This window comes from Mixophyes fleayi, chromosome 5, assembly GCF_038048845.1.
Source record: "Mixophyes fleayi isolate aMixFle1 chromosome 5, aMixFle1.hap1, whole genome shotgun sequence".
NCBI lineage: Eukaryota > Metazoa > Chordata > Amphibia > Anura > Limnodynastidae > Mixophyes > Mixophyes fleayi.
Genome location: NC_134406.1, coordinates 271,805,077 through 271,829,346, shown reverse-complemented (window position 1 = coordinate 271,829,346; position 24,270 = coordinate 271,805,077). Strand labels below are relative to the sequence as shown.

Genomic DNA, 24,270 nt, shown 5'->3' with positions numbered 1-24,270 from the left:
TTTCACTGGGGGGATTTACTGCCCATGTGCACAGTGCTCAGAGGGACTTACAATAAAGGTGGACATATTGCAGACATGCAGTCCACAACCCTGGTCACAAGAGAGTTCTACAGGAAATCATGGCCTAATGGTGAAGAACAGGAAAGAAGACCAGTAGTACATCACCATTACACCAGTAGTGCCCATTAACAGCAGTGACCCATCATTATATAATTAGTGCCCACTATTACACTAGTAGTGCCATCTTTTATACCAGTAGTGCCTTCTATTATGCCAGTTGTGCCTCACCAATCTACTAGTAGTACATACAATTATACCAGTAGTTGATCAGCATTGACCGATCATCATACTAGCAGTGCCCCCCATTATATTAGTGCCCATTATACTAATAGTGCCAACTTATACCAGTAGTTTGAACATTTTAAAGGCCGTGACCATTACCTGATTGTAAAAAGCTCACTGACACTTTCTGTTTGCTGTACTGAGCTGCAGCTGGAGACAATTGAGAAAGAGCAGAGATTGCTAGGTAGCGCTAGAGCTGTTATGCTCTTGTACATCAATAGTAGCAGATCTCTCATTCCATGAAGTGAGAAACTGTGTATTCTGCAGGAAATTTTTAAATTACCTACGCTTCATACATCCCTCTGGGAGGTGTGGCAGGAAGGTATGAAAAGAAGGCGTGCTTACCTCCCAATTGTCCCGATTTTGGCAGGACAGTTCCAATTCTAATGGACTGTCCATCTGACCCGACTTTTTTCCTGCCTGGCAGTGAACGGGTGCAGCGCAGAAATGCAGGTGATTATTTAGGGGAGAGAAGTTTAGGGTGGCATAGCTCTGAAGCACCCCAAACCTGATATCATTATGTCCCAATGTGCTGTGGTCAGGCACCCTCCTCAGTAGGGTTGTGGGCATGTCCCTATGCCCAAAAATAGTGCGCTGGGAGGGTGTGACTTGACTCTCATCATGAAGCAGGTTGGCAAGGCTCATGATGATGCCACACGTGTCATCGCTCCCCCATGATCACTGAGATGGGTGTATCGCCTAATAATGTCCTAGAATTGGGACAACTAGTGAGCGTATCAGGGACATTCCTCCTATCCTCAAACATGTCTCAAATCAGAAATTATATGCATAGGACAGTGTACCTTGGGCACTAGAAGCTCATAGTCCAAGAGGGAGAAACTAAAAGAAAGCTCCAAAACGTACATACATAGGGTAATATTGCATGGATAAATAACTGATTAACCCACACAAACAAATGTCCCTTCGCCAAGTGCACAGTATCCAACAATATATTCTCTCCAATGCCTTCACGTGTAGAGCTCCCCTAAAGAAAACTGCTTACAAGATAGATGCGTTGTATCAGCCTATGGAGACAAAGAGTCGCAACGGCCAGGGAACCCGCTGCAACTCGTGACAGACAGATGCATTGTATCAGCCTATCAAATCAAGGAACAGATGAATGGTACGCTGAGACTTCTACTTCCACGGAGTCATAATCGCCTCATGAGGCAAAGGAAGAATAAAACACATATAGTGTAATACCATTTATTAATACATGAATAAAATAAAAAAAAATACAAGAGCAAAAGCCCTCTTATGCTCGTACTGAATAGACTGGTAGACAGCACATATCACTGGGAAGTCGATGTTGAAACCCGGGTGTCAGCTCCGCTCGTAGATACATGCAGCTTAGTCCAAAGAGTAATCGAGCTCACCCCACGCTGCCGACACGACACCAGAGTACCAGGTTCATCCCAAAGCCATGCATCCCCTGGACCCATTCTTCCTCCCAAAGGGTCATAAAGAGGTTAGCATAGCTCGGGGCGAACCTGGTACCCACAGCAGTTCCTATGCATTGCAGATAGTAGTGCTCCTTAAACTGGAAATAATTATTCTGCAGGATGAACATGGCTTTTTAGGAGGAAGAATGGGTGAGGGGGATGTATAGCTTTGGGACGAACCTGGTACTCTGGTGTTGCTTTATCAATGACATCTTTTTTGTATGGGATGGTACAGAATGTGAATTAGCTTGCTTTTGCGAGTATTTAAATTCAAATTCAGCCCATATTGAATTAACCTTTGACTCTAGTAAGATGTCCATTAATTTTCTGGACATCACTGTATATATCAAGGATGATGTGGTCCATACTAAGACAAATAAGAAGCCCACCGATAAGGCAAGTTATGAACACTTTACGTGCCATCATCATGAAAATTGGCTTTCCAACATACCTTTTGGACAGATGAAGCGTCTTAAAAGAAATTGTACTGAGGGGGAAGTACTAGACCTACAATTGAGGGATTTGAGGGCTAATTTTGAGAACAGAGGATATAGTAAGAAACTATTTACAAAAGCTGAAGATGCTTTGAAGAAGGTAGATAGAGTGGACCTTATTGCAAATGATACAAAGGGAAAAGAAGGTCCTTCAGGTCATTACGAATGGGCATTCATTACACAATATAATATGGCCCGCAAGAAAATAGAGAGGATCTTTAACAATCATTGGGTAATCCTGAAGAAGGACCCAGTCATTGGCACTACTCTACCTGATAGATCTTCATTTGTATATAGAAAGGCCCCCACTATTAAAGATAAGATAGTTAGAAGCGTCACATTCAATATTGAGAAACCTTTGTTGAAAAGCACTGGGTATTATAGATGTGGCATGTGTATGATGTGTAGGAGCTGCACTTCAGAGTCCAACCATTTGGATAAGGTTACTGTTAATCAACAATCCTACTGCATCAGCCAATTCATTACTTGCAATATGGTTATCATTGTATATGTCATTGAATGCACCTGTAACCTACTGTATGTAGGTAGGACCACTAGACCATTGAAAATCAGGCTCAGAGAACATATCTATAACATTCGGAAAGGTCTGGACACACATACCCTTTCTGAGCATTTTAAGAAATTCCATGGCAGTAACCCTGGGGGAATTAAACGTTTCTTGGGAATGGAACGTACTGAACATAACTAGAGATGTAGGAATACAATTACTGGTCCTTATAGTTGAGGAGTTTGCAATATAATTATATACAAATGTTCTTATGTCATTGCCATCTACATGAGACAAATTGTAACCCTCTTGGACTGTGAGCTTCTAGTGCCCAAGGTACACTATCCTGTGCATATCATTTCTGTTTTGCTTTGGAATATGGTGGTTTCCCTTTGGTGGTACCTAGGCAGCTTTTTGTGGACATTCGCGCCAATCCTCAGCAATATTTATATTATTTTTATGTCTCAAATCAGGACTGTCCCACCTAAAATGGGGCAGTACAGAGATATTAGTGGGGTGGGTGTTTCTTGATGACATGATTTGCATCAAGAGGACTCTGAGCCACCCACCTTGCTGGTGTGATACTTGAATTTGCTGCCTGATATCTCAGGAGTGCAGAAAGTCTCCCCCTTAATTCTAAACATCCTAAGCAATTTATATAATGGAAGTCAATAAGGCTTATTTAGTTGCATATCCTGTATTAAATCACAGTAGCCAATCAGACAGCGGCTTTCATGCTGTAATTTATGCTGGACAGATCAAAGATCACTTCTGATTGGCTGCAGATAGTAAGAACTTCCGCATCTCTCTCAAGCTCCCCGTCACCAGCCTGAGTCTGTCAGTCACTCCCAGGCCCCGCCCCCGGCCGCCATGTTAATGACGCACGCACATTACGTAGCGCGCGCTCTCTCACTGCCTCTGACGTGGCCGCCGGGATCCGCCATCTTGTGCCGGACAAACCAACGCCTCAGAGACACGGAGAGCGGACGGGAGCGGTGCTGACAGCAGGACACAGACACCGGGCAGGACAGTAGCGCAATCCGCGGCCTAGATAGGTGAGAAGGGCAGAGTGTGAGCGGGGGGCTTACAGAGAGTGCCGGCGCCATGTATCCGGCCGGCTGAGGACAGGAGAGGTCGGGGGTGGAGGAGGACAGGAGAGGCCGGGGGTGGAGGAGGAGATGGGCAGGAGAGGTCGGGGATGGAGGTGGGCAGGAGAGGCCGGGGGATGGAGGTGGGCAGTGGCAGGAGAGGCCGGGGGATGGAGGTGGGCAGTGGCAGGGGAGGCCGGGGGATGGAGGTGGGCAGTGGCAGGGGAGGCCGGGGGATGGAGGTGGGCAGTGGCAGGGGAGGCCGGGGGATGGAGGTGGGCAGTGGCAGGGGAGGCCGGGGGATGGAGGTGGGCAGGGGCAGGGGAGGCCGGGGGATGGAGGGGGACAGGAGAGGCCGGGGGATTTAGGTGGGCAGGAGAGGCCGGGGGATTTAGGTGGGCAGGAGAGGCCGGGGGATGGAGGTGGGCAGGGGAGGCTGGGGGATGGAGGTGGGCAGTGGCAGGGGAGGCCGGGGGATGGAGGTGGGCAGGGGCAGGGGAGGCCGGGGGATGGAGGTGGGCAGTGGCAGGGGAGGCCGGGGGATGGAGGTGGGCAGGGGCAGGGGAGGCCGGGGGATGGAGGTGGGCAGTGGCAGGAGAGGCCGGGGGATGGAGGGGGACAGGAGAGGCCGGGGGATTTAGGTGGGCAGGAGAGGCCGGGGGATTTAGGTGGGCAGGAGAGGCCGGGGGATGGAGGTGGGCAGGGGAGGCTGGGGGATGGAGGTGGGCAGGGGCAGGAGAGGCCGGGGGATGGAGGTGGGCAGTGGCAGGAGAGGCCGGGGGATGGAGGTGGGCAGGAGAGGCCGGGGGATTTAGGTGGGCAGGAGAGGCCGGGGGATGGAGGTGGGCAGGAGAGGCCGGGGGATGGAGGTGGGCAGGGGCAGGAGAGGCCGGGGGATGGAGGTGGGCAGGGGCAGGAGAGGCCGGGGGATGGAGGTGGGCAGGGGCAGGAGAGGCCGGGGGATTTAGGTGGGCAGGAGAGGCCGGGGGATGGAGGTGGGCAGGGGCAGGAGAGGCCGGGGGATGGAGGTGGGCAGGAGAGGCCGGGGGATGGAGGTGGGCAGGGGCAGGAGAGGCCGGGGGATGGAGGTGGGCAGTGGCAGGAGAGGCCGGGGGATGGAGGTGGGCAGGGGCAGGAGAGGCCGGGGGATGGAGGTGGGCAGGGGCAGGATAGTTCTGGGGTGGAGGAGGTGGGCAGGAGAGGCCAGGGGTGGAGGAGGTGGGCAGGAGAGGCCTGGGGTGGGCAGGAGAGGCCGGGGGTGGAGGATGTGGGCAGGAGAGGCCGGGGGTGGAGCTGGAGGGCAGGAGAGGCCGGGGATGGAGGAGGAGGGCAGGAGAGGCCGGGGATGGAGGAGGAGGGGTTGGAGGAGGGTTGGAGAGGCCGGGGATGGAGGAGGTGGGCTAGGAGAGGCTGGGGATATGATTTTGTGATAGGGGTACAAGATAGTGGGAATGGGCAGGGCCATAACTAGGGCTGTGTGATAGGGGCGACCGCCCAGGGTGCAACACTGAAGGAGGGCGCACTTTAGGAATATTTTAGTTTCATTTGGTTAAAATTTAGGTCTAGGGGGTGGCATCTTTGATTCTCGCCCCAGGCGTGAACAATTTAAGTTACTGTTAGTCATGTTCTGTGCTTGACTTGATTTACACACTGTATAATATATGTGTGTATGTATGTGTGTATATATATATATATATATATATATGTGTATATATTACACTGTGGTACTTCTATTAGATACACCTTTCTAGTACTGGGTAGCACCCCCAGATTTATCACTCTCTCTTTTGCATACCACTGTTATGACATGGTTATTTGTGATACTGTCACCCTCCTGCCAGCTTGAACCAGACTGCCCATTGTTCTCTGATCCCTCATCAACAAGGTGTTTTTGTCCACAGAACTGACACTCACTTGATGTTTTTTTGTTTTATGCACCTTTCTCTCTAAACTCTAGAGACTGTTATGCATGAAAATACCAAGAGAACAGCAGATTCTGAGATTCTCATGCCATCCCAGTGTTCTCCCCAGCACCGCTTTCCCGGGTGCTCCACTCGGCTGCTTTTACTTACCACCTGGCTCTTCGAGCACAATTGAGTCCTATTATAATAGAGTGAACCATTGTTTCTCCTATTAGAAATGTCGCTATTTGAGCACTACAGCCAGCAGTGTGTTACACCACTGATCACCAGTCTGACTAGTCCTTGCAGGTGTGGGCAATAACCTCCAAAATTTTTCAATATTACTGCTAAGTATTACAACTGCCCCAACTTGGCCACTACTAAATGCCAGTTGGGAGCAGTGTCTGTAGAACCTGTGGAAGGTCTCATGTTGGCGCGTGTATCTAATATCAGGTACCCACTGCACTTGTGAATATCATTAGATACTCTGGCTCCTAAATTCTATATTTAAATTTGTGAAATATATTTGATTTTCTCATTCTGTGCTGTTCACCCTTAGGTGAGTGGTACGGAAATAGAGCTTGGCATTGGTTTAGAACAGGCCTGTCCAACCTGTGGCCCTCCAGGTGTTGTGAAACTACAAGTCCCAGCATGCCCTTCCAGCTATCAACTGGTTGTCTACTGGCAAAGCATGCTGGGGCTTGTAGTTTCACAACACCTGGAGGGCCGCAGGTTGGACAGGCCTGGTTTAGAAGTAGCGAGTAGCAAAAGACCATGAGCTTGCTTTTGTTCAATTATGGCCATTATATTAAAATAAACCATAGTAATTGCGGAAGAACGTACACAAACATGTGGTATAGAATGAATGGTAATGGTGTATATCCTCTTCTGGAATCTGAGTTTGTGGGAGTTTTTTTTGCTGGTGATGTTCAGCCCTTTATTTAAATTTATTTGGCATATATTGTTTTAGTGTGTACATAGTCACATAATCTTTTGAGCCGGCGTTATGCCCGAGACAAAATCGCTGGCCAAACGGTTAGTCATGGAAAAATCGTTAAAGAAAAGTATAGTGTCTGTGCATGATTCAACCGACTGATCGGAGCTTCAGTTGTAGATAGCACATTGGTCAGAAAATTCTATGGTACATAGCGCTGTGCGTTATATACTAAATGCAGGACATGCATACATTTAATTGCAAACATCAGAAGGGGTCATTTCATGCCTGCAGTGTAGAAGTCACTGCCCAGTGGAACCTGATATGTATGTAGAGAGAGACGGTTAGAAGGCGAGTGTATGGTCCAGCAGGAAGCTGGCATGATTTAGATGTAGCGCAAGTTACTAAAAGGTCACTTGTCATATGCATATACTTTTTATTTGATATTGAAAATTTAAGATTTATTAAGGGGTGTTGTGAGAAGGACTCCTCTAACCACATGTTCAACTATGAGTGTGGTCACATTGTAGCATGCACAATTTGTTGGCATTGGGGGTATGGACAGACATAGGTAAGCTCAATGAAGTAATATGTTGAACAAGCAGAGTTTGTAGAGGCTGCCTCCTGGCACAGTTTAATGGACAATGCTGACAGGAGCGGTCAGGGGGGCAGATAGTACTGGCCAGGTCAGCCTTTTAGAATGTTGGTTACAACTTACTAGATCCTAAAGCTTTATATACACAGCCATAGTTCCTGCTTGTGACAGGTGAACTGTTCCTTTATTTGTTAATGTATGGTGCAGGCAGCCTAACCCATGTAAGAACTAGATTTGAGAAGTATAAGTCACCTCCTGTAGTCTGTTCTAGTCCTCGCCTTTTTCCTGTTTTTCCAGCACTACTTGAATATTAGCATGATGGTTTCTGGTCTGTGTTGCAATAGTAGAAACCGCAATGATGTCCCACTTTACAGGACCAAAAAAAAAAACCGGTTGAAACTTTGATATGAATCATTGGGCTAAAATACATTGCTCAGTGTGACCACTGACGTTCCACTGTTCTGTTAAATAGTAAAGCATCACCTCCCTTCTCATTATAGACATCGGAAGCTCCTGCATCTTTATGGACCATGTTATTGTGGAATCTGAATATGGTACATGTGAACGACTGCAGTCCTCTGAACTTCTGTTACATAACTACTCCTGGCTGTGTATCAGTCACTCATACCTGCCTGCTCTGATAGTCCTCCTTCCTAACATTGCCCTATATAAGCACACCAAATATTTTCTGTATGTTCAGATCAGTAATAGATATATTTCAAATAGTGTCTTTACTTTCTCTCGAAAGTTGCCACTAACAAAAAAAAACGAAACCTTTTATTAGTTTTAGGATGTTCAGCAGATATTTGTGAAGGAACTCTAGATTGCGCTTGAGTCCCTACATACTGAATCTCATATTGCCAGGCTGTGTAAACCCCCCCCCCACCATGGCGACTCACTCCCAGTCCACTTCCAATGTTGAGGTGATAGGAAGAGGTGTAGAAGGGGAAGACGTGTTTTGGTCACTAGTTTGCATTTCTAAGTCAGTGCTGATTGGGATTTGTCCAGCCCTGTTTTACAAAATTATTGTTCAATTTGATTGATTAACCACACTTTGATGATTTAATGGATAGTCAGGAATAGTTGATGCATATAGTCTGTATTTTAAATTGGACCTGTAAACTATATTGGTGTAGCGCTTCAAAAAGAATTTTAGACCATCTGTAAACAGTGATCTCCTTTTCTGGGACACCCTTCATCTGCGTGCTTGCTGACACAACGCTTTGCTGTGGCCTACTCTCAAATCGGGCCCTTGATTTAATCAGAGATTCCAATAATGCAGAGGAAGGTAATCCTAGTGGCAGGACCTCACAGTTTACTGAAGTGAGAGGTGATGACTTTTACATTTTTGATCCCACTTAGTTTTTTGGGGGGTTCTATATCTTTAAATGTAAAGTATCTCTTTTTAAGCATGCATCTGATTTCATTTTTCTTAGCTGTCTTCTTACAAATCATTTTTGCCTTTTAAAAATCTTTTTGGAGGGCAGACAAGGATGGCTGACAGTCACACTCGGACTTTCAGCATGTTATATTGAGGCGGAAGAGGAGGATTTCACAGTGTAGATAGAGCTCAGAGCACTGTTCCAAAGCCTCTCTGCTCACTACATTATATGACTATGGTAGTTGCACGTCACTGGAAACTTTGCAGAAATATAAATTATTAATATTGGCCTGAAGAAACAAACCAAGAAAATATAGTAATTACCAAGCTGCTGGTTAAAGCCAGTCAGTGATTTGTTAAACACATATTTTCATGAGATTGCTGCTTTAAACAAAAAGGAGCTTTTGTAATTACTTTTATTCCACTTACTAAACACACTGGTTGAATCTTCCGAGTCTCTCCCAGTGGCAAGGAGATGGGAAATCATTAAACTGAAGGGCAAAGCGAGATATCTTTGATGAAAACTACAAACTCTAAATCAGTCATAAATTTATATATATATAATATATATATTATACACACACACATGAATCAGAAAATATTATTGTGACAGTGACTTTATCATTTAATTTGTTTCCCTATGTGTATCGTCAGGCTCAATAGTCTAAGTATAATGGCTTAAGGGTTAAGAAGTTTCTGTTAGGGGAGAGGGAGACAATTTTTGTTTTGACGTCTGTCCACCATACTGTAAAATACCATTTAGAACAGCTGTCAGATGAGGGGTTCTGTCTGGCAGCACTTTGGGGCAGAATGAATGGGTTAATGTATTCACACACGGGAATGCTGTCATTGGTGTCAGTCAGTACAACGGGCATGCTACACTAGAAACACCTCAGATGCAGCCTACAGCTATATACACCATCGTTTTTATGGCCAATTTGGTTGTAATTGGCCCCAAATCACTATATGTGGCCCCAAAATAACTTTCTAGTGCCCCATCCTCCCCCCTCTGCGCGCACACAGTGTAGCAGCCAGTGCACCCAATCTCCAGTGTACGGTAAAGCAGCTAAGCTATCAGCCCCTGACACGGGGGAAGGGGGGGGGGGGGCGCAGGCGCGCGCACGCAGGATTGTGGTCTGGCTTTATTGCATTTTAATTTTAGCAAGGTTTGTAGTGAAATGACAGGAGAAGAGAATCACACTTTATGTCCATGCATCCCATATGAGATTTCAGTTTTTGTTTCATTGTCTTTTAATATTAATCTATCCTCCACATCTTTGGAGAGCAAGTTCTATGGACATCATCAATGGAAACGTCTATACAAGTTGGTATTGGTGACAACCAGCAACTATATATCTTCATTCCCCATCTCTCCTGTTCTCTATTTGCTCCCACACTTATTTATTCCACTAAGGGCTGTTAACTACAATCCAGAAGTCCTACAGTTAATCTGTATGTTGAGAACTGCTCATATGTTACACCAGTATGTGCATCCTGAAATCTCTATGGATGTTGGTGTCCAGCTGTCTCCAGTCCCTGATGCTCATTGTGTGAATTACTGATAGTTCTGAGTGGATACATGAATGACCCAAATTACTCTGACACGTATGTAATTGGCATGTGCTATGAGACTTCATTTCCTGCATATTCAAGTATAGTTGTAGGGTATGCAGACCGGGATCTTGCTATGGGAACCTGCGCTGTCTCTCTGTACTATTCCTCGCTATTATGAGCGCTTATACACTGGGGCTTGTGGCATTAATATACATCCCAAGTACAGCTAGTAGGGTGCGGAGGGTCTGCTATCTGGGAACTGCTCCCTTTACCAGAAGCCAGGAACTGACTTGCTTGAAATAGTGCCGGTCTTTCCTGCCGCAATATAGGCGCGAACTGCAAAACCATCCGTATCTCTGTACATCTCTACTATAGAGCCCGCCACAGTGTCTGTTCTCTGCTTCAGGTAATGCTTGGGTCCCGGGGGTACTCAGTTTGTTGTATGTGTGTAGTGTATATAATGGTGGAGTTGTCCTTTAATAGTGAGAACTCCATTTTTCTAATTGGAGTTGCTCAATGCAAAGTCTTGGTTGCTAAACAAGAAAACAAAACAAAAAAACTTCTAATATATTTTATGCTTTTAAAATGTATTTAAAAAACAAAAGAGATGGACACTCCCCAGAAGGCAGGTTGCCAGTCTCCTAATCTTTTAGGGGCACACTTCTATTGTCAAAGGATGTACATTTTTTTATTTGGCTTCATAAAAGATCCTGCAGACTCCTAGATTTGACTGACTTATCTCCTAAATTCAATATTTGTCCCCTCCTGCTTGAAGCACCATTGAGCCACTTATGATCAGCTTCATTCACTTTGTGTTTCTGAGGGGTTTATAGAATCTCTGCTGTCAGCCCTCTACTTGATTGGACCAGTTAGTGAATATAACTACCAGACCACCGTTCACGGCCTCTGCCACAGTTTTATCGTGGTATTGAGAGAAGTCTGAGTGAGAGCTGTCCCCAGCTGTCAGTGGTGGTTAAAAATGGCTTTTGGCATAATATTGCATGGTAAGCTAGTATTTATTGTTTCTGACCATTTAAAAAAACCACTAGACTAAAACTGTAAGTCTATTCAAGACAGAAGGAATCTTGAAACTCAGTAATTTCAGTTTTGAAACTGCTCTTCAATACTGTTAACAAACATTGTAACAAAAGCTTTCCCAATGCCCAAACCCTTATCTGAAATGCAACGTATTGGGGGGTGATTTGCTCTTGTGGTTCTGGTCACCATTCTACCCCTATAGACACTTCCATACATGTGTGGTCTCCACACTCGTGCACACTGCATATGTTAAGCTTCCCCTGCTCCATGGGGCGCTGAGATGCTTCATTGCAGATGCACAGATGGTTTCTTCCACAGAAAGATGTCTTTCAGAAACCATAGACACTGAAATCTGCATTACAGGGATAGTATCTCCCTGCGCACACAGCGCCACCTACCTGCACCACGTGGGACTAACAGCAAGGTGCAGTAATGAACACATTTTAAGGGGAAGGATCCTTTTTATTTCTCAGTGACGTGTGCAGAGCATTCAGGGGATTATGAGAATGTGAATATATTTGGAGCTGAAGCCTTGTGTAGGAAGTAAATTAATGAATATCAGAACTACCTCTTCACTAAGATTTATTCCTCATGGCTGGATATAGGATTTGGGAGGGGTATAAAATTTGAGAGCGGAGTTATTTTATTAAGATGCTTGTCCACCCCTAGTATATTATGTTGAAGCAGCAATTTTTTTGTTTTCTGAAACTTTCGCAATACAGGGGTTCAGGATAACCGTACTTTATGTTTTGTATATATGTGTAAATGTTCTTGTTAACGTTCATATTTCAATGACTAAAATGATCCATGAATAAACTTGTGTACATTTCACTCTGATCAGTTTGTCTCCGATGTTTTAGGGTAACCCAGATAAACTGAAGGAGAAGCAGACAAGACAGAATAAAAATTTGAGTGTGTTTAAAGGGTTTATTGTGAATTAAGAATTTGCAAAACCGTTAATCCTAGTAGTATTCTCATAAACTTGTGTATCTAATTTTTGTTGCTTTAAACAGACCTCTCCCTTACCTTCTAGTGTGTGTTTGAATAGTCTCTTCCATACACTCTATTTTAGTTGTAAATTCTTGGAGCGCTAATACAAATGGACTGATCTGTATTATATGAATTGCTGGCTTTAGTAGTCTGACAATGGCCTTTTGTTTCTGGGCTTTTAGAAGTAGATTCTTGACAAATTAATTGAGGTCCTGAGTTCCTTGAAAAAGTTTCAGAAGTGCTGAGTGTGAATAAAGGACACTCTTTACTGCTTCCAATCATAGCTTGTTACAGTCAAGTGCTGGTCTTTCACAAGAAGTCTATTACCAGCGTGATACGTTTCCAGTGCCTGCAGCTGCTACAATATCTAGTGATTTGTCATACAGGGAAGTCTGTTTATATAGATTCTTATCACACCTTTCTTGTTCGATCACTGCTCTCTCTAAGCTATCTTAGAAGCACACTACATGCTGCCATATCTGAGAGTGTGTCCTATTTCCATAATGCCTGGTTTGGTTAAGTAATCTGTTCTGTTTATAGGGATGTATACAGTTCTTCATTTACAGTGTAACCACCCAAAATAACAATTTCCAATGCAAATTTAATGGATACAGGGAGGGAGGAGTTTTATAGCAACTATAAAAATAAATAGTAGTTGCAGTGTTAAAATGTTTGACGTGTTAGATGTTTAGTGAGTGGATTGCAGTCAGTAAAGTAGGAACTGACCTGTAGTGTTTGTTGGTGACTGTATTACTAACTCTGAACGGATAATAGTGATGGCTAGGAGCCTTTACACACCCTAATGCCGCTGCCTTTTCTGCAGATTCTTCTTCTTTCTGATACCTTCACATTTCCAACATGGGGAATATGTTTGCCAACCTCTTCAAAGGCCTCTTTGGCAAGAAGGAGATGCGCATCCTCATGGTGGGGCTGGATGCTGCAGGCAAAACTACTATTTTATACAAGCTAAAGCTGGGAGAAATAGTCACTACAATCCCCACAATAGGTAAGTGTCCACTGTGTATACGGCGGCCGCTCTGTAGTCATTGCTGCTAAATATCCTCTGTTCTCTAAACACTTTTCCTTTCTCCAGGTTTTAATGTTGAGACGGTAGAATATAAGAACATCAGCTTCACTGTCTGGGATGTGGGTGGTCAGGACAAGATTAGACCCCTCTGGCGTCACTACTTCCAGAACACACAAGGTGAGTGTCGCTCAGGTGTTTACATGGGTCTGCAGGAGATTGGAAATTGTTTTGGTTGTATATACTCCAGACCTTCTCCTCATTCGGTACAACAATGTACATGTTCTATCTCTTATTGTAAAGTGCTGCGTGTGACTGTAAAGGATTGGTCCACCAGTGATCTGATTCTGATACATTTATGTGGTTTGCTTGTTATTTTAATAACTTAAGGTTTGGTGACCCTTTCATTTTCATTCTGAAAGCCTCTACCAAAAGTATTGACTTGTATGGTCGCCTCAAACCCTGATTAATAGAAGCACCTTCTACATGCTGTACACAGTAGTAATAATCTGACTTAATGTGGATAATAAATGCAACAATCTGCCCTTAAATATTCCAGGATCACAATAATTAGCAATATTGCTGCTCACTTATATAATTCCTGACCACACCTGTGCGATTCCCCCACTGCTTTCAAATCTGTAAACATTGTTGGAAAATTCATCTCTTGATTAGAGGTTACCCTACTTCCACCTATACTACACACTGGTGCACCCTCCCAGCTATACTACACACTGGTGCACCCTCCCAGCTATAGTACCCACACTGGTGCACCCTCCCAGCTATAGTACCCACACTGGTGCACCCTCCCAGCTATAGTACCCACACTGGTGCACCCTCCCAGCTATAGTACCCACACTGGTGCACCCTCCCAGCTATAGTACCCACACTGGTGCACCCTCCCAGCTATAGTACCCACACTGGTGCACCCTCCCAGCTATAGTACCCACACTGGTGCGCCCTCCCAGCTATAGTACCCACACTGGTGCGCCCTCCCAGCTATAGTACCCACACTGGTGCGCCCTCCCAGCTATAGTACCCACACTGGTGCGCCCTCCCAGCTATAGTACCCACACTGGTGCGCCCTCCCAGCTATAGTACCCACACTGGTGCGCCCTCCCAGCTATAGTACCCACACTGGTGCGCCCTCCCAGCTATAGTACCCACACTGGTGCGCCCTCCCAGCTATAGTACCCACACTGGTGCGCCCTCCCACCTATACTACACACTGGTGCGCCCTCCCACCTATACTACACACTGGTGCGCCCTCCCACCTATACTACACACTGGTGCGCCCTCCCACCTATACTACACACTGGTGCGCCCTCCCACCTATACTACACACTGGTGCGCCCTCCCACCTATACTACACACTGGTGCGCCCTCCCACCTATACTACACACTGGTGCGCCCTCCCACCTATACTACACACTGGTGCGCCCTCCCACCTATACTACACACTGGTGCGCCCTCCCACCTATAGTACCCACACTGGTGCGCCCTCCCACCTATAGTACCCACACTGGTGCGCCCTCCCAGCTACCCTTCTCCCACCTGTAGTGCTCGCACTGGCGCGCCCTCACGCCTAATGTTATTGTGCAGGTTTGATCTTCGTGGTGGACAGCAATGATCGGGAGAGAGTGAATGAGGCTCGGGAAGAGCTGATGAGGATGTTGGCGGAAGATGAGCTCCGAGATGCTGTTTTGCTGGTCTTTGCTAACAAACAGGTAGGCGATTGGTTGGAGCTCCATAGTCTTCGCATCCCCGGTTTTCTGTGAGTCACCTAAGCCATAGTCTGTTTGAATAGATTCTGATCTTAGACAGATCCAGAAAGTTAAAACTTTATTGTTTATATAGCACCTACTATACTATACAACACTGTACAGGGAATACAGGTATTCCTCACTTAACGACAGAGTTCCGTTCCTACGACTAGGTCGTTAAGCGAATTGGTCGCTAAGTGAGTACAGTACTGTTATATGCACCTACATGTATTGTAATCATTTTTATTGATTCTGAATGAAGAAATAGACTAAAGAAAACTGTATTTTGTTAGTTTGCTTTACATTACATAACACTGCATAACAGAAAATAAACATGTGTACAGTAAAGCTCTACAAACAGCAGCAATTATAACAATGAGGACCCAGGGAGAACCTGGTCGTAACTCCGAGTGGTCATTAAATGGGTAGGTTGTTAAGTGAGGAATACCTGTATGTGATTTATTGGTGCTTAGTCACACACACATTTGTCAGAAGTCAGCTAACCTACAAGTATGATTTTGGATTATGGGGAGAACATAGAAACCCTAGACAATTGGGGCCATGGCCAGAAGTGTACCCATAATCCTGACTCTGTGAGGCTGCAATGCTAACCACTGTGCCACCCATGGCAGCTACTGACTCCTTTCTGTAACCTCTTCCAGGATCTGCCCAACGCAATGAATGCAGCGGAAATCACAGACAAGTTAGGACTGCACTCCCTCCGCCATAGAAACTGGTACATTCAGGCCACCTGCGCCACTAGCGGAGATGGTCTCTATGAAGGACTGGACTGGTTGTCCAATCAGCTCCGGAACCAGAAATGAAAACCACCAATCATCTTCATTTATTTTTTTTATTTTTTTTTCTTGGGCTTTTTGTTTTTTGTCCCTGTTCCATCTCCTTTTCATACCTTCCTCCTCCTCCTCCCTCTTTGCTTCTCTCATACGTGGCAAACTGTTCTACTTTGCGGTATTGAGTGCCGGAACCAGTACATTATTGTTATATTTTTTTCTCCACAGTATGTATTGCACCACGCTGTTAATGTGGCAAAGAAGAGCCTGAGAACAGTTAGGTGTCTTATTTAATGTAAATAGTTTATTCTTGTTTCTAATGAGGCAGTTTCTGGTACTCCTATGCAATATTCCTTTTTTTTTGTTTTCTTTTTTTATTACGTATCCGATCAACATGTAGTACTGGAAGGAGGTTAGACACATTTGCGTTCCAGGCTGCGGTATTCACAATGACATTTTTTGGGGGCTTTTCTTTTTTAAAACAAATAAATCCTTTGCCAGTTTACCTCACAAGCTGACGGTGTGCGTTAGTGTTTCTCTAGCTGCCTCACAGATAACGGCGGGTTTAGCCATGTTGCTGCCTGGGTGGGGGTTTCCCACGCATGGCGGCGCAATCTGAGCGGCTCTTAACAGGCCCGGCGGGCTGAGTTGTCTTAGAAACACATGACTTTATGACTTCATTGGCACTGGAGAGGATGGTGTCACACGTAAGGGGGTTATACTCATTGCTCCGTTCTTTTGCATGGTTAGAAACACAGGTCCGACTAACGGCTGCGCTGCTGGACCTGTCTGCACTTTGCAGCTTATGTGCTAATGTTTGTGATGACCATTAGAAATTGATGTAATTTATGACTAAAAAACAAGCCACGGGGGTGTAAGTACAGTGGGCAATTCTCCCTTCTGTTGCGTCACACTGGAACTACCTTTTTTTTTTTTTTTTTTTTTTTTTTTTTTAAGCTCGGTTATGTTAGGAGTTTTGGGATTTGCAGATCTTGCTGTGCGATTTTGTCCTGTGCTGCCGATACTTATTTTGCTAGCAGGGAGATGAGGGATATAAGTTTCTCCTGGATTTTTAACCTATTTAAAGAATTCTCAACTGTTGCCTACACTCATTGGATGCAGCAATATTGTAGGCTGACTAATATCTTGTTCATTAGGAGCTAGCGAGATTGGTGAGGCGTCGCTGGTTACTATAGATAGCGTTTGCCTCAACTGTGTGTATTCAACGGGTATCTAAAGCAAAGAAACGTCACGTTTGGGTATTTGCATCAGGTTTTTTGGTACAGGACAGCGTGCTAAAGGAGGATGGGAAGTTGGTGTATTGATCTGCCCCGGGTATACCACCTTGTATCACCCCTCTAAGCAGCCACCCGTACAATCAAGGAATAATAGTGACTTACACAGTTAGGATGTCTCTGTGGCTGTTGACCCCCCCCCCCCCCCCCCCCGAACGAGGATGAACGTAGTCTGGAACTAGAGGAAGCATTGGGTACCATGTTATACTCTACTTACCGTTCTCTTCCTGCTATAAAGAACCTGTCCACAGGGTTCTCTGTCTGCTCTTGGTGGTGGCAGCGTAACGTTTTGTTTAGGACGGGAGAAACCGAGCTCCGTGTACAGCAGCCCGAACCATCTCTGTGCCAGATACCTAGAACCTCACACATGCAGTCATTCCATTGTAGAGAGCGCAGACCCCTCTCCTGTCTGAAATCATTCCCCAGCAGCATGCCTCATGCTGCAAGGCTCAGATTTGCCATTTGATAATGAAACCTTTTTATTTTATTCTCTTTATTTCTGATCAACACTGAAAAGCTGGAGCTGTTGGAACTCGGGAACGTCAGGACCTGTCTGAGCCGGTTCATTTAGTGATGTGGAATCTATTTGCTTTCAGTAAACGAATTGTAATCAACTGTTTTGTAAACTTGTTTTCATTTGGACAAACAAGCACTGTAATTAAAGCTATTAGAATAAAATTCCATCTATTTCACATTCTGCTGCCTGTCTATGATGTTATGTATCTCTCAAACTGTTACTGCACTAAATAGACATGAAACGTGGAGTGTTGATGCGAAATGAAACCTGTCCCATGAGCTCTGCACTCCAATGCAGCAGGCTTGTCTGTTTGATAAAGAAGCACCTCCCTTTATAAGAGCAGACAGTGACTGACAGCCAGGCAGACTTGCTTTGCAGAAATGCACTGTGGCTTCCTACACGGGGCGGAGCTAATGGAGTCACAGCAACTCTGTGACCTGTGGCACTGCTCTAACGCTATGGGAGGATCTTCCGCTGTCTGTACTGGAGTGGGAAGATGTCTTATTCTGTTTGGTTAGCGGTCCAATAAATAGTCGTGTCGGCACTAATGAACGGCCAGATTGCGTACATGAGGAGAAAAGACGTTTTCCACTAAACATTATTCAGTGAAATTGTGGCTGGATTTTACGTTCAGTGAAATTGTGGCTGGTTACAGCAACTGTCATCCAGTACACAGCAGGCAAAGTGGCTGAAATTAGGCCTTGGGGTAGCAATGGGTAATGTTATGCCTGCTCTGTATAGGCTGTTTTCAGATTGGACAGGGGCAGCTGAACTCTTGGCCATTGGGCAAACTAATTTTTTGGCAGGTCTGTATGTGTAGACAGGCCACACATTGTTCCAGAAGCCTTTTCTGTTTGATGGGTCATGATAGGCTAAATAGGCGGGATCCTTGGAGATTATTTTGGGTATTAATCATAGTTGCATATCTGATGTTAATAAACATATATATTTATATATTATGAAAGACAATAATGGACACAAAAGTGCTCCCCTATATAACTGGTTAAAGCAATTTTGTAAATTGCATGAACATAAGTCCCGTATGTACAGGTGGCTGCACCACTCGAAGCCTGGTTGGTTAGTCCAGATGTATAACAATTGGTTCCAAAGAAATAGAGAGTAGGCGCCTTAAATATAGTCAGAATAATTCACTGATATATGCGTACCAGAAAAAGGAATAAAACGGACACATCAACAGCTGGTTATGCTGCTCAGATGATCCTTCTGGATACCAGAGTCCTCTCATGGAAAAAGGGATAAACAGAAAGAATTACACAATAGTGTAATCACTTAAAATATGTGGGACCCCTCCACCAAAGCTCCAATATGAATCTGCGTACCAGAAATAAAAACAAAGACTGATCTGTAATCCTGTTGTATGTTCATCCAGATTTATCCTGGACTCGTAGGCAAGATGAAGAAAGCACATATAGTGTACAAGTTAACCTGTGCATGATACTCATGCATTCTAGTCAAATCAAGCTCCTTAAGGTGTTAAAAAGGTTCTTGTCATGCATTTGGGCCATAGCCCAGGCCTCAACCACCAACCACTCCCCACTGTCACTTCTCCTTCAAGAAAATATATATATTTTTTTTAAATCTTTATAAACACTTTTAACAATTAACAAATTAAAAACATCTTAGTATACCAAATTTCAGCCCTTTCTGAATTTTTTTTTCCACACACACTAAGAATTTAGTAGGTCAGTGTATAACTCCGCCCAGCAGGTGGTGCTGCAGCTTAGTTTTATTTTTTACACAGACTAACACACGCCACTAGACATTTATATTATAGATGTTCCAAAAAGATTTAATGGCCTTCGGTAGATATGTACGTACATGGTAAAACAATATGCAAGAAGTGAATAAAGTTGCGAATAAAATTTTTATTAATTTCATGCATATGGTTTTACCATATAAGTGCACATCTACCTGAGGCCGTTAAATGTTTCTGGAACATGCTACACTATATGTGCTTTCTTCATCTTTGGTGAAGATACGACAGGCTTACAGATTATACAGCTGTTGAAGTGTTTGTTATTCTTTTTTCTGGTACGCATATATCGGTGAATTATTCTTAGACTATATTTCAGGTGCCTACTCTTTCTTTCTTTGGAAAATATATATATTCTAGTGTGGGGTAAGTAAATGTGAAAACATTGTATATATTTAGTCATTGGATAAAGACCTTTGTAATGTCCCGTGGTTGACAGCCATGAGTTGTCCTGTAAAGGTCCCTCCTGCACCTTCTCATACTTTCCTCTCCAGTGTCTAATTACAATATAAAGTACTTCTAGCCACAGTAGGCAAGGACTGGGGCATAGAGGTGGGGATGGGACTTTTTAACGCACACTGGAGTAGATGTTATTTTGGAAGACTGTCAGAACAATGGTGTGCTTCAGTTGTGCTGTGTTTGTGGCAGGTATTGTCAGACTGCAGAAAGCTTTTTATTTAAAGAGATTTACATAATTGTAAATATAAATCGTATGGGAAACTCTTAAGTGCTTTATTTACCGTATATACTCGAGTATAAGTCGACCCGAATATAAGCCGAGGCACCTAATTTTACCACAAAAAACTGGGAAAACTTATTGACTCGAGTATAAGCCTAGGGTGGGAAATGCAGCAGCTACTGGTAATTTTTTTTACTTTTACTTTTATACATTCAGCTGAGACCCCATGCTTCCACTACACACATTCATTAGAAGAAGCGGGATTTGGGGTTAAGGTGATGGGCAAGGAAATGGATAATACACTAGATAAATGCAGTGGTATACAGTAAAACAGTATGTGAAAACAAGCAAGGTTTATAGTACCTAATGCTTCTGGCCAGATAGCATGAATTGCAATAAAAACAATAAAAACAATAATAGAGGATCCGGATAGTGCAGGGATAAAACGGTTATCTTGTCACAAAGTCTCCAATCAAAAAATCCCTTAATGGCTTTGCGATCCAAGCAAAGGAGGGATCCGTAGCCCCAACCTTACAACACAGTAAAAAAGTATAAAAGTTGTGGAAAAGAACTTACTATAGCTTGATGGAAGTCCAGTGTAAAAAGCAGTTGCCGGATAAGCACGCCGCTTCTGCGGCTGTAATGAAAAGCTGTATAGAGTCTCCACCTATCCAAATCAGCTGATGTCATAAAGTCTGGGTAATCGAAGGCAGAGAAATGGTAGAGATATATGGGCTGCCGTACTGCACGAGTAATTCCCGGATAAGTTCCGATTCTCTCATAGAACAAGTACATATGAAAAAGAGGGTTTGATCGTTCAAACAGAGTGTGTAAAATCCGATCCTACGCGTTTTCCCATCATGCGGGATGGCTTGGATGCTGTGTAGGGTCCCGTAGAGGCTATGTGACCTCCCTGCTGACTGCTTCCGATGAGCGCTGCTGGCCGCGCATGCGCGGTATGTGAAACTCGGGGATGTAGAGTAAAAAAGTGTGGTCCTGGAGCATCACTCGAGTATAAGCCGAGGGGGGGCTTTTTCAGCACAAAAAATGTGCTGAAAAACTCGGCTTATACTCGAGTCTATACGGTAAGTGCTCTTTAAGCTGCCAGTAAATTTGTATCTACATTTGATTTTGCACCTAATGACAACACAAGACCATCTGTCAGACTGCTGATGGAAATGGTTTGCACGCTGTGAGGTATTGTCACTGTTTACCATAAACAATTTAAGCTAACTTTCAAAAAATGCAACATTACAGTGTTTGTTGATGAGACTCAAATCCCAGCTTAAATAGCACACATCTAAACTTCTGTTTTATCCCATCAAACAAGTAATTCAGGGAGTAATGGCCAGAGTCAGGTGTAACGTCACACATTGAGGACTCCTGTATACAGACGTTTATATACAAGCAGCCCAAGAATATATACAAGCAGTGGCAAGAATAAAACAATATTTACTCTGTATTCAACCATTAGGGGACAAAAACTTTGCTGCATTCTGTGTCGTGCTGTAATATTTGTGTGTATTAACTGTATGCTTTGCATAGGGATCAAAGATCCCTCTACCCAACGCCTTACCATTGCTGTCCATAACTATGTTGAACCCCTGTTCAGCTGTATATCTGTCAGAGGAGGAGATACAATTGCTTCATAGTTATTTCTTTATAGAGTAAATGTAATGGAATAATAAATAAACAACCTATTAATACCACTTTCATACTGCTGCCCCGGCAATATCCCGGGTTTTTGCCGGGCCTCGGAGCGTCCCAGCTCAGAAACACCATTCATACTGCACCTCGGACCCGGGAATTTCCCGGGTTGACCCCATTCATACTGCACAAGTCTGTGCCCTGACAATTTGTGGGAGTCATCACCAGAGCACTTTGCACCATTCATAGTGCAGGCAACCCGGGTCCGACCTGGGAATTACCACTCGATAAATCCCGGGTTGAAGACCCGGGATTTTTCACTTGTACCATTCATACTGCACCAAGACCTGGGTTGTTTGAGCTCGCCCTGGGAAAAACCCGGGATTTTGGTGCAGTATGAATGGGGTATTAATTAAACTGTATAGCAGATACAAATGTTTTTGGCAAGTGATTCGGTAAAGCTTGAATAAGCCAATAAAGTCATCTCGTGGGATGTCTGTATTGTATCGAAACTGGCTGACTATCCTACTGTGCAATGAAAGTGTTAGCTGGCTGGTGATATGTAGCAAGTATTCTATGTACCATTATGAGGTTACATTTACAACGCTGAGTATGTTTTCTGCTACATGGAAATACAGCCTGTTTTCGTCTGATTCCTGTGTTCCTGTGGGTCCTACCCACCTTTGTAGCCGCCTTTATTTTGTAAGTGGTCCTCACTGGAATGTACTGTGGAATACGGGGTAAGATAGCCGTCTCCTTCATTTAATGCAGATAATTCTATCCTACGCTGATGAGCCCTAAAAAGGGTTAAACTGTCTACCTGAGAATATGGCAGTGCTGCTTCCTATAAGGCAATGCTGTGTGAGTGTCTTAATGTTCATTACTTTGGGTAAATGAGGGTACGAGGAAGCTCATAGCATGACAGCAGAGCTGGAGAAGTATAAGTTGGATAGAGAGTAAGGAGGAATAACAGGAAGTTAGGAAATACATTTTGCAACAACGAGAACTTTGGATGATAAAGGATATTGAGTTTCCATTTACTGCTGAAATAATACACTGACCCCCAATTTACCTTGCTTCATTTCAAAGGAGCCCACACCCTTCCTCTGCAAGGAAACTAAATGCAAACAAAATGTTGGTCTTTATGTGAATAAAATTGGTAGCCTACGAAGCAGGGGGAAAAAAGGGAAGGATTTTTGGTTAGAAAAATCAATGCATTAAAGGGTTAAGTAGGAATATTTATGTATTTTAGAAATGGTACATGTTTTATAGAACGCAGAACATCTGTGAAGTATTGTTCCTAAGTTTCTGCATGGCAAACAAACAAATAGTTCCTCTACTTGTTATACTAATGTTTGAACACTAGAGGCGCTGTGCCTTTGGATTCTATGGGTGACAATTTTGTTTGCCTGCTGTAAAACGGATTACATCAATGTTGTCCCCATGGGTATGGTGGGGGAAGGGGCAGATACGCAATGCAGTCACACTAACCAAATCACTTCAGTGGCAAAGTGTCAGCAATTCGGGAAGAACCTGTCCCTGGTACCTCAACTGGCCTTTTGCAGTAGATTTGGAGTATGATGGGATTTGTTTTCCGCCTCTTGTGAATGCGATAAAATAAGTGGCATAGAAATGGCCACCTTCCTAATTAAATCAGACCCTCTGGATTATGGAGCAGCAGTCTGAAGTATTTGATCTTACATGTGTAGCCTTCAGGTTTCCTGTGATGAGAATTGAGTTAATTTGCAAAGTTACATTGGCAGATCTGATACTACTGGCCCCATTAATTAACTCGGCTCCTGTAGTTTTAGTTTTTAAAATATAAAGATGGGAGCTGACCTGCAAAGAAGAATTTTGGGTCCCGGTACAGCAACTTCATGGGGTCCCCTATAGGTGATTAGCATGCAAACTCGTGGTTCCAAAGGGTGTGTGGCCATACCATTGGGGACGTGTCTAGCAGGTGTAAAGCCCTAGGCCACCTTCCTACAGAAAAATGCATTACACATGTCCTCTTTGCCCACATGCTTTAGTCACACGTGCCCCCTCTGCCCGCTGATTACCATGTGACTGCTGCAGTCACATGACCTGGTGATCTGTCACAGTGGCGACTGAAGGTACCTTAGCTGAAGGGTTTAGCCACTACCATTCCCCCTGCACTCGTGGGTGCGTGTGTGTGACCCACGAGCAAAAAAAAAAAGTACATTTTCAAACAAATAATTTTTTTTTTTAAACTATATATAACTCCAGTGCAGCCCCAGGCCCCGCAGACAGGTCCGGGCCTGGGTAATTTGTATACCCGTCCATAAGACCAATGTGGATGAATCACTTAAAATTACTTATTCTATAAATATATTTAAATTATTAGCGCAGTGTGCCAATTTATATAACTGCAAATGTACTGATTTTTAATACTGTGTAATAGATATGTATTGATTTCTGAGACAGCATGTCATGTTTTGGTTTTGTAACTTTTCTATAAGAAATTTCAAGTAAGTATGTTTTGTGGAGGGGGA

General features: G+C 44.1%; 1 protein-coding gene across 1 annotated transcript; it reads left to right on the top strand.

Moving 5' to 3' along the window:
* The first annotated feature begins 3,687 nt into the window (after window positions 1–3,687).
* Window positions 3,688–17,832, top strand: ARF1 (ARF GTPase 1). The gene is made up of 5 exons (XM_075214145.1): window positions 3,688–3,841; window positions 13,091–13,273; window positions 13,361–13,471; window positions 14,894–15,018; window positions 15,717–17,832. Exons 2-5 carry the CDS (start codon window positions 13,126–13,128, stop codon window positions 15,876–15,878), a joined length of 546 nt encoding a protein of 181 aa, XP_075070246.1. The 5' UTR covers window positions 3,688–3,841; window positions 13,091–13,125; the 3' UTR covers window positions 15,879–17,832.
* The last annotated feature ends 6,438 nt before the right edge of the window (window positions 17,833–24,270 follow it).

Bases quoted from the DNA above. Each gene is read 5' to 3' on its own strand.
- ARF1 (XM_075214145.1), top strand. From the start codon at position 13,126: ATGGGGAATATGTTTGCCAACCTCTTCAAAGGCCTCTTTGGCAAGAAG. The intron at 13,274-13,360 runs GTAAGTGTCCAC...TCCTTTCTCCAG, and splicing joins CACTACAATCCCCACAATAG to GTTTTAATGTTGAGACGGTA. The intron at 15,019-15,716 runs GTAGGCGATTGG...AACCTCTTCCAG, and splicing joins TGGTCTTTGCTAACAAACAG to GATCTGCCCAACGCAATGAA.